This window comes from Macrobrachium rosenbergii, chromosome 33 (assembly GCF_040412425.1).
Source record: "Macrobrachium rosenbergii isolate ZJJX-2024 chromosome 33, ASM4041242v1, whole genome shotgun sequence".
Lineage (NCBI taxonomy): Eukaryota > Metazoa > Arthropoda > Malacostraca > Decapoda > Palaemonidae > Macrobrachium > Macrobrachium rosenbergii.
The window spans coordinates 13,649,889-13,665,456 of NC_089773.1; the positions used below are offsets into that span (position 1 = coordinate 13,649,889).

The 15,568-nt window shown below is 37.7% G+C and overlaps 1 protein-coding gene across 7 annotated transcripts in view; it reads right to left on the minus strand.

Moving 5' to 3' along the window:
* fra (frazzled) overlaps window positions 1–15,568 on the minus strand; it is a 123,605-nt gene that overhangs the window by 6,690 nt on the left and 101,347 nt on the right. For 2 of the 7 annotated variants that reach the window (XM_067133481.1, XM_067133480.1), the window contains exons 9-23: window positions 14,681–14,737; window positions 12,825–13,041; window positions 11,888–12,191; window positions 11,237–11,446; window positions 10,668–10,847; window positions 10,399–10,513; window positions 9,867–10,025; window positions 9,179–9,381; window positions 8,526–8,687; window positions 8,096–8,258; window positions 7,263–7,448; window positions 6,698–6,863; window positions 6,273–6,415; window positions 4,090–4,179; window positions 2,136–2,231 (exon numbers count right to left, since the gene is read on the minus strand). In XM_067133481.1, the coding sequence (XP_066989582.1) occupies window positions 2,136–2,231; window positions 4,090–4,179; window positions 6,273–6,415; window positions 6,698–6,863; window positions 7,263–7,448; window positions 8,096–8,258; window positions 8,526–8,687; window positions 9,179–9,381; window positions 9,867–10,025; window positions 10,399–10,513; window positions 10,668–10,847; window positions 11,237–11,446; window positions 11,888–12,191; window positions 12,825–13,041; window positions 14,681–14,737 (2,451 nt within the window). The remainder of the gene's footprint in view (window positions 1–2,135; window positions 2,232–4,089; window positions 4,180–6,272; window positions 6,416–6,697; window positions 6,864–7,262; window positions 7,449–8,095; window positions 8,259–8,525; window positions 8,688–9,178; window positions 9,382–9,866; window positions 10,026–10,398; window positions 10,514–10,667; window positions 10,848–11,236; window positions 11,447–11,887; window positions 12,192–12,824; window positions 13,042–14,680; window positions 14,738–15,568) is intronic. The other 5 variants (XM_067133484.1, XM_067133483.1, XM_067133486.1 and 2 more) reach the window with 3 other exon arrangements.

Genomic DNA, 15,568 nt, shown 5'->3' on the forward strand with positions numbered 1-15,568 from the left:
GTCTTGCCTTACCATGTAGAGATCTAGCTATCGTGGATGAAGTGCTACCCAGACCAAATTTTACTTGTGAATGACCCTACTACAGACCATCACGGATCAAAATAGATAAAGCACCTTTAATACTTTTCAGTTTGTAGTGATTCCACCTACTGAGTATCAGGGGCTAAGAAAAAAGCTTCCAACAGCACCAAAAACTTAAAACTGCGTAAGGGAATATAATGTGAGCTCAAAGATTGCTCGGTATGTGTCCTAACAAAACCACCAGGAAGAAAATAAGGAAAACCTTTGGTTTTAACAGCCAATTATTTGTTAATCTTTTTGGATTAACACAGCACCCCTTTTTTTATGTAACTATATTTCATACTTAACATAGTACATCTTCAAATTTCTAATTCTTTGTAGTTCTTCACATCATTTAAAGCAGTTAAAATCAAATCTCATCTCTATTTACAAATTGCAAAATGGCAGAAGTCAGGGATTTCTGATAACACTGATGCAATCAATGAAAATTCTCCCTTCCTAAGAATTTGAATACATTCATACACAGCTCAAGTAGCGAGTCAGAAATCGTAGAGATATGCCCTACCCATGCCTAAAGCAACAAGAATGATTAAGACTGACTACAGTGTTAGTTCATATCGTCTATGATCCTACAAGTATATTTCAAGAGTAAACCCATTCTCATGCACAAACTCAATTCTGACATGCCTTGTTTAGAAGATGCTCACTTCAATTTTTGTTTTTGTATTGCAAAAAATGATGAATACCTTATCATATCTTGATCAACTTCCACCTGTAGCTATCATAAGCACAGGTAGAATGCCCATGGAAAGATGAAAAAACTTATAAATGAAGACAAATATACAGAAAGAGAGGAATTAAGAGTTAATTGTCATCCTCAGCTCAGCTAATAAAAACTGGATTCTAATACCCCTGTGGGTTATAGATGGGGGGGGGAGCCCATAGGCCTAGCTTGGGTGGAGAGGGGGCCGTTAGGATATTGTGTGACAGTGTAATGACCTGCTCCTTGCCTCTCATCATGAGAAACTTTTGAACCTTTTAGGTTCAAATTCAAAGGTCACTGCAAAGTAATGGGTATACTCAACCACAGCATAACACTGCTATCAGCGAGAGAAAAATATATATTTTTTTTTAATTTCCATAACACTTATCGCTGGGATTTCAGTGATTACTCTCGAGAGAGCAGATTCCTCAGATTAAACAGTTCAGCGGCTGTCTCTTTCACTGTGTAAATTTATATGCTTAAAAGATGACATAGAAGAATGATGTGACATGGTCTTGATGTGCTGCTAAAATGCTAAAGGTCCCCACTGATGATTATTCCAATATTGTTCATCCTGAGGGCAAAGCAAACCAAGATTTTAAAATGGTAATGAAACCGACAACAGCCACATACTTCTCAGGTAACATCTTGTAGGCGTATGACTGCTTTAAGACATCACGCTCCTGAGATGAAAGGCAGGAAATATATAATTACTGTATTGTCTAGATCCCTCACTCAGTAAGACTCATGATTCGATTTTATTCTGGATTCATATCTTAAATATATGCTGTGTATTTACACTCCAAATAACCACTCCCACTCTGCCCAGACTCCACAAAAAACAAAAGATGATTAATTTACAAAAAGACTCACAAAAAAGTCAGGGATTTTTCATGCCCGCATCATTCCAGCAACTCCAAAATTAAAAACTGCAGTCCTTCCCAAACGAAAACTTGTTAGACGTCATGAAAATATCAGAACATTGATAACTTACACTGCGTAGTGTTCACAACGATCAAATACAACAGGAGGAGTGAGGAATGACTCACATTTTGCCCTTACATACTTACTACATCAGATGTACACAAGTTGATACAGCATACTACAGTTAAGACAACGCAACTCGAACGCGTCCCCAACGAGGGCTGGCGACGTCGGGTTATTCCTTCAATTCAGTTAGGGTGGAATCAGTAAGCAAGTTTATTCCGACAGCTTGCAAAAGCGGCATGCTCCGAGCTTCGTGCACAAGAGGAGGAAGACGTGCAAGGTTAGTGGCCTACTTTGGAAGGTACGCTAGCACGCAGACGTAAAGTGCTGTTTACACACGGCAAGGAAGGAAGGAGCTACTTACACTCTCTATTAATATCCAGAGATATAATGAGGGGTTTGTGTTTGTATGAACGACGGTTCAACAACTTATCTGTTTCGTCCTCGCTCTGCGGCTCACCTACAGGAAAACGTCGGGAACAAAAAGAGAAAAGTCTACAGATGGACGGTAATGGAAATTAAACACGGGGAACTGTGCGTGCATTTATGGATAAAGAAATAAAAATAAAATGATAAAAATATTAAATTCTCCAACTGCAACAACCTCTCATTATTCCGGTGGATACACGAGCACTTCGTTTACAAAAGATCTACTGTGCTAGAAATGTTAATAAAATTGGTTATTGTGGTAATTTCCAACCGCCCTTCTCTGTAAAGATGGGTTAAGTATCGTACCTGTATTGAGCACCAAAGACCCTTACCCTTTATGTGATTGTTAGTTTTCTCATTAAGAATAAATTTGGCAAACCAAGGTCCCCCGTAGCACAGCACCCATTGTTCTTTACAGAGGGTCATTATGAAGTTTCTCACACAGGCTAATACAGAGAGCATCACTTAAGTGCCTGTGTGCTCAAGATTTATGTACAAAATCTACCCAAGGCATCCAAGAAACTACTTATTACATAAATAAACCATACAGGGGATTTTCATCGCCCTTTTCAGTCAAGATAATTGGTAGTTTGTTGCAAAAACCATTTTGTTTGGATTACCGTCTGGTCGAAGAGTAATCTTTACCTTGTCAAAAAGAAAAGATAATAATTAAATTGGTGATTTCGTGACAAAAAAAAGGATATAAGCATGAAAAACATAAGATGTATGTGTGTGCTATGAAAAAATGAAAAATCTAAAGGCAGGCAGGCTTATAAAGAAAGAAAAGACACTAATGTAAAAAATAAATACAACATGAGCAATAGGCAAAGGCAGATTACTCCGTGTTTAAGCGTATACCTAATTATGCATCACACTGAAAGACCAACTTGAAACAAAATTTCTTCACAGTAATAAAACTTTTTTACTCATAATACCCCTACATAAACTTACAACACAGCCTAGTATTTCATTTTTGCATTTCCATTAAAATCTAATCAAGAAAAGGGTCCAACTTGGGTGCTGAGTTTACAATATTCTCCACAATGTTATTTAATCATAACACTCAAATCCTTTGGTACAACTCTTTCAAGGGGCAGTCCTACCACTTACTTTAGGGTGAAGCAACACTCTCTTTTCTTTAGGTATAACCTTGTTAGGGGATTAGCGTTCTTGTCCAATTAGCCATATCTCAAAAAAAAAAATCAATGTTTGTGTTCAATACTCAATCAGGGAGGACCTACATGCTAAAATGTTGCTTTCGTAAACCAAGATCTAAATGTCTTATATTGTTGCCCTCTACTGAAATGCTCAAATTCACCAAATTTCATGATTTCAGTCAAATTAAAGAACTGTAGAACTTGACAATACAAATGAAAGAGAAGCATTCCCAGGGAATGTGCAAATTTTACAAGAGAAAATGAGTGAGAACTTATCAAACTGCATCACAGAAGCCACAACAATAATTAAATTTGAAGAAAGTATACTAAAAATGATTAGAACTTGAGGAGGTGACATTGGCACAAAGAAATATACAATTTACACAATAAAGAATTAAGAGAGGACACTAAAAGATTGTGAAATACTTAGGTGCAACTAAAGTAGTTGAACTCCATTCGGATTCACATAAAAAACAGAGCACACACAAAATATAAAAGAGCAACCATCTTTAAAAGTCTGTCATATGGAAACGAACTACAAAAGGCTTGGACATACGATGAAGGAATAAAAACAAGTCGAAGAATGGGAGGCGTTATAGATACACACCGGAAAAAGAGAAGAGAACATCTTAAGAGCTACCATACATTACTGAACTACGACAAGGCTAGAATTTACAATGGAGGAGTTTGAAAAATTAGTAGTCGTGAGAAGCGGGAGGTGTTATGACTTACGCAGATATGTGGACTGGTAAGGAGTGCGGCGGTCGAGGGTGGAGGTAGATGTATAGGTCATGTTCTTGTCATCAGGTTCGTACTCGGGTCCTGTAAGGGTTGGCGGACTCAAAATTATCTAGAGAAAGGGTTAGGCAGGGAGTGCTACGGAAGATTTCTGCGATCTGTGGCGGCAATCTTCCTTCCTCTCAAAACTACTACGTAACTATAGCCTAGCAGTATTAAGGCAATCAAAGACACTTCCCCACACACACTCCAAATAGAATGCTGTACAATTCATTTACAATGATGCTTCGTTCTCGCAATCAAATCACCCCACACACACACACACAAACAAACTATGTGCAGTTCAAATTAAAACTACTGTACAAACATAGAGGAAAATATTCTTTGTCTGCAATCACATCTCTTATAAAAAAAGCCTACTGAGATAATACAATTGTTCTTTTACTGTCGTCAACAACCAAGGGGATATGACAATACATTAAAGTACATGTACACCTTTTTTGCAATCACAAAAGGTATGTCTTTAGTTCCATACATGTTTATATGGATGGCTAGAAATGATCCAGTTTAACTCTAATCTCCTCTGCAAAGGGGTGAGCTTTGTCGCTAAAGTTAACTACTAGTCCCAATCTTATCATACTAAACGTGCACTCGTGATTCTAAGTCTGGGAATGGACGGACGACTTCTCTCCACACGTCACTTTACTCAGGGGGTTCGTTGCTGTACCGTGTCTCTTTTAACAAACACAAACTGTTCCACCTAACTCTCAGGTGGTGCACAAATGCTTGCCACAAACAGAAGCAACTGATTTATCAAGTAAGTTCAGGCTGGAACATATTGTCATAAAAGAAAAAACACAGAGTTCTATACATAAGGGGGACTGCACTAGTAAGGCTTATTATGCAGCTGGGTGAGAGGGGGGGGGGTCCAAACCGAACGGAACAGAAGGCCGGTGGCAGTCACGTCGTACACATAACCAAAACTTTAGTAGCCGAAAACAGAACATAACACGGTGTGTGGTGCGTAGGTCTTGCGTATACCAGGACTGCCACACACAACAATGATCGCTGTATTTGCATGCGTAAGATTCAAGATGATACTGTACCTTGCTGGGATGGAAGAATACTTACACACTTAGTCAAGAGTATTACAAAACACAGAGTGCATATTATTAGAGACATTTAACAACTCGTATGTATCTTGGAGCCATCATTACTTTTTGAATGTTTGTAGCGACGTAATTTCAGGTCATACACAATATCACACAGCTCTCGCTATGAAATACATGTTTGTTCAGTCATCACCTTATCAGAAACTTTACCTTTTACCTTTCTGTAAGAAAAGTGTGTTTATTTACGTAGAAAAAAAATCCTAAAGAAACTGTATGGGGTAAAAAAAAAAAAAATCCAGTACATTTTATTACGAATATGATCTTTCTAGTTAAAAAAATATGTATACCTAACTTAACAACTTTTAATACCTGACTATAAAACTTATTGTCTTTGAATCTAAAATGATGTAAACCTTACATCAGTATACTACTACAAATTAATGACTTCCATTCTAAAATTTATAAAAAAAAAAAAGCATATGCTTGTCATACAAAATGATATAACAGCATGATTTCTCTACCAATACAATTTAGTATCACCTACATTTATGCAAAATATCAAAATGTGTTCCCTGTTTTTCCCTCATGTAAAAGACTGAACAAATCCATAAGACAAAAGTCTTCTATAAAATCTAAAGACGCAAACCTGAAGAGCAATTTAAACTTTCATAAGAGATACTAGCCTGAACTACAAGAGAAAAAAAGAAATATGCATAAATCAATGAATCACTGTCTGCTCAAAAAATGTCATCAAAGGACAGGATATTTTCACTTCATGGGTTACAGCACTAGATATGACACACCAGCCACAAGGCAACATCCTAAGGCAAAATGGTCAAGTTTGAGAGAGCTGCAAAGCCATTAAAATGTTCCCGCAGGTGACCGACGAAGATCAATGTTAAATGTTAATGTTTTGAGCATCTACATAGCAGAGAGCACATGAAAACTCGCACAATGTTAGGAGTTAGTGCGGGGCCATGTCCACAACTAATCGACTAGAGAAAGACTGATTGAAATCTTGAAATGCAGGGCGAACGTTAGCTTCGCAATGCCTCGCCTCCTTACCTGTGTGGTTGGTGATCGCCGCGTGATTCGGCGAATTGCTCCTCTCGTTCTTGTCGAGGTTTTTCAACTCCAGGTGGTCGTGATGGATCCACAGATCTGGAGGCTTCACTTCAGGCTTACTGCTCTTACCAGATGTACCAACCCTAAATGTATTGTAAATTAAGAGCTGGGGGTTTATTTTGATGAAGGCAATTCTTATATTTAAGCAAAATAAACAGTTCTATAAATGATATTGTCATTCAATATCATTTAAACCCACATATTGCAAAGTCCATCGAGAAAACTCATTGTGTCTACCAAAAATTTTAACCTGAGACATACAATAATGATAATTTTTTTACTTTATCAAAGACAATTGAAATTTTTACATAAAATTTAAACAACAGAATACTTCAATATCATTTCCACAAATCGGTAAAGCTTACGTGTTACTTGGCCGAGGCTGGGGCTTAACTTTCCGACAATAAATTGTGATGGCTATCATTGCACCTATAAGCGTTATGGTTCCGGCGATCCCAGCCACCACTAACACGATCATGCTGCTCCGATCGACAAACCAGCCTGGGGGTTCACCTATGCTTTTTTCTGTGGCTGAAAATGAAGTAAATAACAAGATTATTGTCTATACAGTATTGAAATTACACCCATGAATAATCTACTTTGCACAAATAGCCTTAACTGGGAGGAATCTTGAGAAACATTTTCTTAAGTTTGTCTCATATATTTCCATATCCTAATTATTACTGTCTCTCTAACCACTCCAGTTTTGAAAATAAACGCCAGATCAGATGAGCTGAAATATTAGTTATATAGTCGAATCGTATTATGGTTGTTCTTTGTCCTCCAGTTTATCTAAATATGTACTCAAGTTTTGAATCCTTTCTAAAAAGTCAAAACGATGACCTTACGAAAATGATACAAAAAAGTCAGAACCTGTTCCTGTGGTGACTATACAACTTTTACTTCACGCATTATTGAACTCAGACTCACCAGGCAAAGTTGTGAAATTCCCAATGGAAGAGAAAGGGCCAAACCCTTTGGCATTTCTCGCCTGCATACGATAATAGTACAGAGTTGAAGGCGTCAGTCCGTGGACTGTGAAGGTCATCTGGTCGCCCACAACTTCCTCCATTACCCAGTCGCCTGCGGCGTCAGTTGTGTAAAATATAAGGTACCCTGAAAGGAATGTCATAGTTATTAACAGAGGACTGAGACTTATGTATATTCCTAGCTACCCTTGTCTTAAGAGCAAGATCACTTGTATCATAAAAATTCGGTTTTTCTTACCGTTCAAATTTTTTTTTCTTTTCACAATCTTTGCTTAATGACTAAAACTATTGCTTGGGGATCATCTTGTTCTTGTGTTCTTCAGGCCTGAGGATATATACATGCAGGAACTTCCTTCAAAAAGACACAGTACAGTACAGAACTTTATCATAAAACTGAATAGGATTTCTAGACACCTGAGTTGGCCTGAAACACCTGAAGAGATGTCAACTGGGGAGAGAAATATGGAAATATGGAACAAAGAGTACATACATTGTAACATCAGACACTGAAGGCAAATATTGTTTACAAGGTGCTATTCCTTTTTCAAGATTTCATTTTGATTCAAATGTCAATCTGACAGACAACCTCAGGAGAACAAGGTGCAATGGTGGGAAAACAGAAGCTCAATAGAGTTCCTAAGCTTGGAACTAGCTGGAAATAAGAAACAATAAATTCTCATATCACCGATGATGAGTTCAACTTCGATCTATTAACTTTCTTGTGTTTATTCTCATAATCGACCTCAGAGATACAGTCGATGCCGACGCACGTACCTGTGATTTTGCCGTTGTTCTGTTTTGGAGGCTGCCAGTTGAATATTGTAGTGGATGGCTCGCCCGATATCGTCACCACTGTGACGTCCCTCGGCGGAGACGAGGGCCGAGCTTCCAGGGTTCTGTTGGATGCGACTAAACTCCACTTGGATTCACGATGACCCTGACGGCAGAAAGGAGACAATGGAATGATGATGATCGTGACAATTATTGTCACTGATACCAACGTCAATAAAAATTTTAATGATTTAAGCCATAGCTCAATCAACACAAAGACAAATTACCTTTAACCCATAAAAGCTAACAAGCATAATTTATTAGCTAATGTTCCCATACAAGAACTTCCAAAAATGTAAAGTCATTACTTGCATACAGAGTTTTCAGTAGTTGATACATGCAGTGCTTAAGTCTAAGAGGGAAAAGACAATACCTTTATTGTTTTCACAGCAAACTCGTACACCGTAGACGGTTTCAAGTTATCTATGAGCGCAGTGACATCACTGGCGTTGATGTACTTGTAACGTGGGCTGGACGAAGAGGCCAGAGCGAAGGTGGTGTAACGAACAGTGTAGTATCTTGTGTCACTGATATACTGAAAAAGAATGACAGTTCATTATTGCAATTGAGAAACTATCTGTAGAGTGAGATAAAAAGGAAGGCCAGATTTGAATTTATCAGCATCACTACTCCTCATTCATTCAATATCCAGGTTGACATTCCTGAGGCGGATGTTCAAACAGAACTTTGAAAGTTCAAGCGAAGATCCAACGCATCACTACCCTAAAACAATTCATCTTGTTCTTTATTAATTTATTTATATTTTTATCTATTTATTTATTTGGTTTTTTTTTTGATAACTGATCTCTTCTTTCTGTATTTCATATTATCTTCCGTAACTTCTTTCAAAGCCTGGATTTCAAGTCCATGACACCTGTTGTAGGCTTGTTCCACATGAACAGGGGTTTATTTTCTGAACAACAAAATAACAAATGTATAAATTAAATATAAAACTGTACAGTACACAACTACGGCCAAGAAACTGACAAGACACCATCAGAGAACTGTCCCTGGAATAACACAAACCTGGTTTCGATTTAAAGTGGTGTCAGTCCACTGGAGGGCCACGGTGAATGGAGTGAGAACCTCCGCCTTTAAACCAACGGGTGGCGTCAGAGTTGCAGCCACCGTTTCCTCCGGCAGTTGAGTTCGCACCTGCTCGTAGACTGGCTGACCGTTTCCAATGTTGTTGAATGCACGAAGGCTGATAACGTATTCAGCGTTGGCATCTGAAAAACGGCATGTGGGAACATTAAAGACAAATTCTTCTGCTGTATAGTAAATTTATACATTTTTTCAATATCGCAATCCTTCCACATCGTGTTACTCATTTACTTTAACCAATATATCTCGAGGCTTTGCATGGAAATAGCAAAGCTGAAGGATACTTGTAAAATAGTATGACATTTGGTAAGCCTCTAAATTTAAATAGAAAGGAAAATTACTGGATATCAGTGCTGTATTGATAGACTGCAATACCTCCTACTGACTTCAACCTCATGAAATATGCTACCTATCAAGCTGAGACTATCTCAAGATTATAGAAAATACAAATATTTACCCTCAAGAGATATTTTATGTACGTAAAACTGTACTGAAATAATATACCCAACATCAGCTGTACAGCAAACATACAGATCTATAAGCTAATCGATAATGAACACTTCTGTTCTTACAAAAGCACGTTCTCTACACTATCAACCCCACGGCTTACCCAATCCTTCAATGACATAGCTACGCTGCTTGCTGTCAACAATGTTCGAGTACACATCGGGTATCCCCCGACCCCAGCCTATGGTATATCCCCTAACCATAACGTCTTGTTGAAATGGCGGCTGCCATCTGACGACTATCTGATCTGTGAGCGGCATGGCTGGAAGAGATGGAAAGAAAAATGAGTATGTAAAATACTTAAGTCATCTAAGTCAAGGCTAATTCTTAATAAAATAAGGCAATTTAATCGTATGAATGGGTCACAATAATTCTCCTTGTATTTTACTGATTTAATTACATTTTCAACCATTTACTTAATTATTTATCTAATGGTACCCCTAAAGGGGTACAAGAGATGGCAAACAAGAGACTGATACTTGGCACAATACAAGCATACCTTGAGTGCTGAAAGATAGATAATACACAGTTTCCACTTAGATAATACACAGTTTCCAAAGTGGAAGCTCACATTGAATAAGAACAAGTGAAATAAAATTTACATGTACAGGAGTGTCCAAAAATAATAAACTCACCTCTGAGTTTAGTAGGCTTGTCTGGGACTCGGTTTTCGTCCAAATCATTTGCGTACGTTTCCGCCTGGATCCAGTGTGTAGAAGGACCAGTGCCGTTGACAGTCATAGCAGCAAGCTAAGAATATGATCTCGATTAATTAAATTTTCTAGAGTTGAGGCATTTGGATCATAATCCAAAACAAATGGTTTCTTATCCAAAAGCTATGATTACTATTGCCATTAAATACTATAACCACATTTCCATATTTTCATAGACATGAGTAACTTACTTTAATCATGTATTCGGTGCTCTTTTTCAGCTCGTTCAGGGCGAAGAGCCTCCGATTTCCGTCCGTGGTTTTGGTCTTGGCCGAACTTGGTTTCCCGCGCTCTTTGTACCGGATTTTGTAGCCGGTGATAACGCCGTTCTGGTGCTTCCTCGGAGGCGGTTCCCATCTCAAAATGAGGCTCTGGAGTACATTTGGAAAAGTGCAATTAAAAGTTTGTGTTTCTATCACTACATACGATATTCAATACACATTAAAAAATACTTTTGAAATGATAAAACTTTCACCTTTTGTTTTCTAAGTCAATAATCCTTTTTTTAAAGCTTTAATTTTTATGCAATAAAAGGTCATTCCAATTAACAAAGGTTAACATTAACATCAAAATATCTCCCAAAACTTTAATTTTTTATAAATAAAAATGTCTTTCTTCTTCGTGAATGGAAAAACTGAACAGTTACAGCATATGCATAGCACAATCTTCTCTACCAGGAATAAATGTATACCAAAAGATCGTCCAAACTCAATCTCTTCTACCAGGGACAACCGTATACCAAAAGATCGTCCAAACTCACTCGAGAACTAGCTGGTTCAACAGCGACGTTCTGTGGCTCTTTGGATGGCACGTCCGAAAAGGTCCTGGCAGTAACTTCGTTTGTGGCATCGCCAGCACCGTTCGCATTGATGGCGACCAGCCACACACTATATTCCGTGAACTGCTCCAGTCCTTGCAGGGTGTATGAGGTACCGGTAACTTCCACTTCATGTTCTTCCGCTGAACCCACCTAGAAAATTTCAAGTTCAATGGAATAAATCTTATATAGGATTTGTTTTTACGAATAAAATCTTTATCATAAAACAGAAATTAGAATTCTTTAACATGAAATGATTGGACAGTGAAAATTTATAATTTTTCACATAGTTTCCTTAGGTGTTTTGAAATTTTGCATTCATTGTTTATTAGTTACATGAATCATGAAATTAATAATAAGTCTATTTTGTGGCCTCCACAATTAACTTTTGACAATCAACTTTCTACTACTTTTAGTTTGTTTAGTTAAAAAATCTAACGGAGATCTGAAATTCCATTACAGCTAAAAAAGAAATATAATTATTATTTTGATCTTGGGTCCCATTACTGCTTAGTATTATTTAACAGATGAATCAAACTATTTGGACAAAACTCTCCCTCCTGAGCTGACCAGAGACCCTCATGAAGAACCTACCTCCATGTAGTACATGCTGTACCCGGTGATTGGGGTCCTGGCCGCTGGCGACTCGGCCCAAGTGACCTCTAAACTCGTAGGAGATATGGGCATGACCCTTAGTCTTTCGGGAGCCGGCGGCAAGTCTAGATCAGGCTTCGTTGAGACTGGCACCTCTGGGCTCGACATCCCAACCAAGCCCGTAGAAGTGTGGGCTACGACCCTCACCAAGTAATTGCTGCCAGGGATCAGATGGCTGATCTGAGTCTTGTAAACGTCTAGGCCCTCGCTCGAAGAGCTGGCGCTCACGTTCTGCACGCGTTCCCTGGAAAGTTGTGGGTGTTGTGAGTAATGACGTCAGGATGTAACATTCGAAAATGTGTGTTATGAGAATGTCCTTTCTGGAAAAACAAATCAATTTTTTCTTTGTTTAAGAAGCCATGTCCTAATTACAGAATGAGTAATCATTACACTAGAATATCTAAAAATGGTATTTCATATTTCCTGATAAATGATCAACTGTTTTCATTGGCAATAGGTAATAACACTTAATCTTAGACTCCCGTCAGATCACAGATATTCAATTAACAAAAACCGAAGTGAAGAACAGAACTCTTGAGTACTGATCCTGTCCTATTTTCACATTCTCATCTGCATTGAAGTACCCATGAAATTATAGTTCCCTTTAACTGACACAGAACTAAATTCCTGAACAATGTAAGATTCAATAACTTTCTTACAATGAGCAATCTTAATGATATGAAAACTCCCAGCATCGAATCCCAGCTTCTGTATAGTAGAGGCAATAATTACAATCATAAGGTATAAAAGCAGTGTTCTCTACCGCATGGATGAATCCTAAGGATGCATTAATCGAAAATAAAACCAGTAACAATTCAATACGAATAAAAACACAGAAACAAAAGTCTAAAGCATTGAGATATCTTTTTCGACTCACCTAAGTGATCCCTCTTGTCTATAGTACACCGAATATCCCACAATATGATCATTATTCTCTTCCGGTTCGTGCCAAGACAACGTAATGAACCTATTGCTGGCGAGGATCGCCTGCAGGTGCTGTGGGGCGGATGGATTCAGCTGACCTGTGCCCCCACTGCCTGCCTCCGTCTCTTCGCTCGGCACGAAATCCGGGTCCTTTTCTACGTGCGGAACGCCTGGAAGAGTTAGATACAGGATAACTTTGGTACTGAGCAGATTTCATCGGAAGGTGTTACACTCTCTTGATTGTTCTTATAAAGTACCTATACTCAACAATGAGTCGTGACTCATACTCAAAACATAGTTGTGATATGGAATACTATAAAAGACAATGTATCTTTACGACCAGTTCAAATGGCCTATGCATACGTAAAGTTCCTGTCGTTCTCATTTAGTAATTTATTCAGATCGTGGAGTAAAATGCTTCTACCAAACCTACACCTCTGTCAGCATCAAAGACAGAAGACTCACTGTTCCTATCTTCGACTACTTCCTGGTTACAACACCTCAACTCAACTAACTTGTGGTACTGTTTTAAACGGGAACTCTCCAACTAAAAGGCTCCCCTACAGTATTAGTCTAAAAGAATAATAAATTTCATTCTTTACCAAGAATTTAGGACTGGCTAAAAAGATTATGCATACCTCCAAAAACATTTAAAATACTATAAAAAATCCTTGGGGTAATATTTGCCAAAATACAACCTGCAAAAATGAACATACACATGAAAATCAAACTGCTTGATAAGTATATTATGTATCAAGGAAATTAACTTCAGCGAGTTTATAAAACTTGTGGCATGCTGTTGTGGTTTTAAGTATGCTACAGTTATTTTACAATGACACTTACAGCTACTCTCACTAAATCTTCTTCCCTACAGTTCTACACATATGTACCTGCTTTTAAGTTAGGAAAAATATATAAAACCAATGTTTAAAGAGTTTTATAACCCATACGACATGCAATTTTATTTTAACTTGATGCTGTTTAGATGAATTCAATTTGAAGGAATTTCTGTTTGAGTTGTAAAACTACAAAAATGTCCGTTGTTCCAAAATCTAATACCATTTCGTCTCAAAAAATGGGGGCATGAAAAACCTACTAAAATGGCGACGACGAGCATATTTTATACTTACATACTTACCATTAGATATAAAAGGTTACCTAGAGGAGTGCAGATTGAAAGCTTCCCTGCTCAATCTTTCCAACTTTGTCAAAGAAACATATACTTTTCACCTCCTGTGCCCTAATAATCTTCATTCTAATCTCTTTTATACCTAATATTTTGGAAAGCACAATGGACGCCACTTCTAATATCATGCCGTCTTGTATTTCATAATTTCACTAAACATAACTATAATTCTATACTCTCTATTCATATGTGCATTACCTTTAAATCATTATTCAACAGTTCAAAAATGGCAATCATCATTCATTTTATAAGCCTAGTACTTTCAAGTTGAACTTTTATCTTTATATTAAGTGCAGTTGTCACATGTTTAACATCTGTGATAACTTGTAAGTATCCTACGACGAGACTATCACTGCTTCACAAACTGTGAGTCGCCTTTAGAAATGTGTACTACCCAATAATTGTCCTACTGAGTCAGTATACCTTACATCTTTTAATAAATTTATAAATTTACTATCTTCCTGCTACATTTGACTACTGCTTTGTAAAAAGATGCTCTACACTTGAGCTATACTTTCCGGCAACAAACATCTCTCAAAACATATAGCGTACTGCCTTTAGGTTACACTCTACTCGTCCGCCAACCGAAACTACATCATCTGTTAACGTGTGGTCCAACCAACCTGTACGTGTAACACTTGTGGTGGTGGTAGCTCCGGTCATAGACGGCATGCTGCGTCCTGAAAATCATTTCAAAACAAGGGGTTACCAATGGCCAGCAACTAAACAGAAACAAGCCCTGAGCTTGCAAACTTAATGAGAAAATAAACTCTGCTACAATTTTGGGGGCAGTCTATTTCTGTTGAAATTAGCTTACTATGGGGTTGTCGTTAGTGCGGTTCCTTACGGAATGAATCGTTTTAATGAATTCGTCTCGTCATTCAACCAACGAGATCAACTTATAATAATGAATAAATAAAGGTTTTCAGCATTAGTAAGTAAAAGGATAAGAACAGCATTTTCTTATAAATAAAGTTTATTTGTTTGCTAAACATGATCAGCCAAGGTTCAACTGTGAAATTATATGGGACCGGAGACTCGCTCAGAACAAAAAGAGGAAATGTACGTCTTACAATCCAATGCGACTTGACATTATACTGTCTATAGGTACGCTGTACAAGGAGTGTCAACGTCACCGCCAATAATTACTACAATATTTACCCAACATTAGATGATCAAAAATGGACTGTTTTAGAGAACTGCTGCAGTTCGTTTCAAGTTCCTCTCAGGGCATCACGTCACAGAAATAGACAGCCAGTTAAGCTTAAATTCATGGCGATGAAGTACCGTACGAACGTAAATTTCTATGTTAATAAAGAAAATATAAAGAAGCACACAGGTAATCGTCATCACAAAAAGTGAACATGGACAAGATACTAAAACTAGGAGCTTGGCAAACACTGACAGGAAACCAGGACAGGACAAAGCAGAAGAAAAAGCGTTGGAGACTCGGAATGTAAAAAGTTTAGTATTTGTCTTTCAGCAAAGAAAAATAAAGATATTTTATAAGA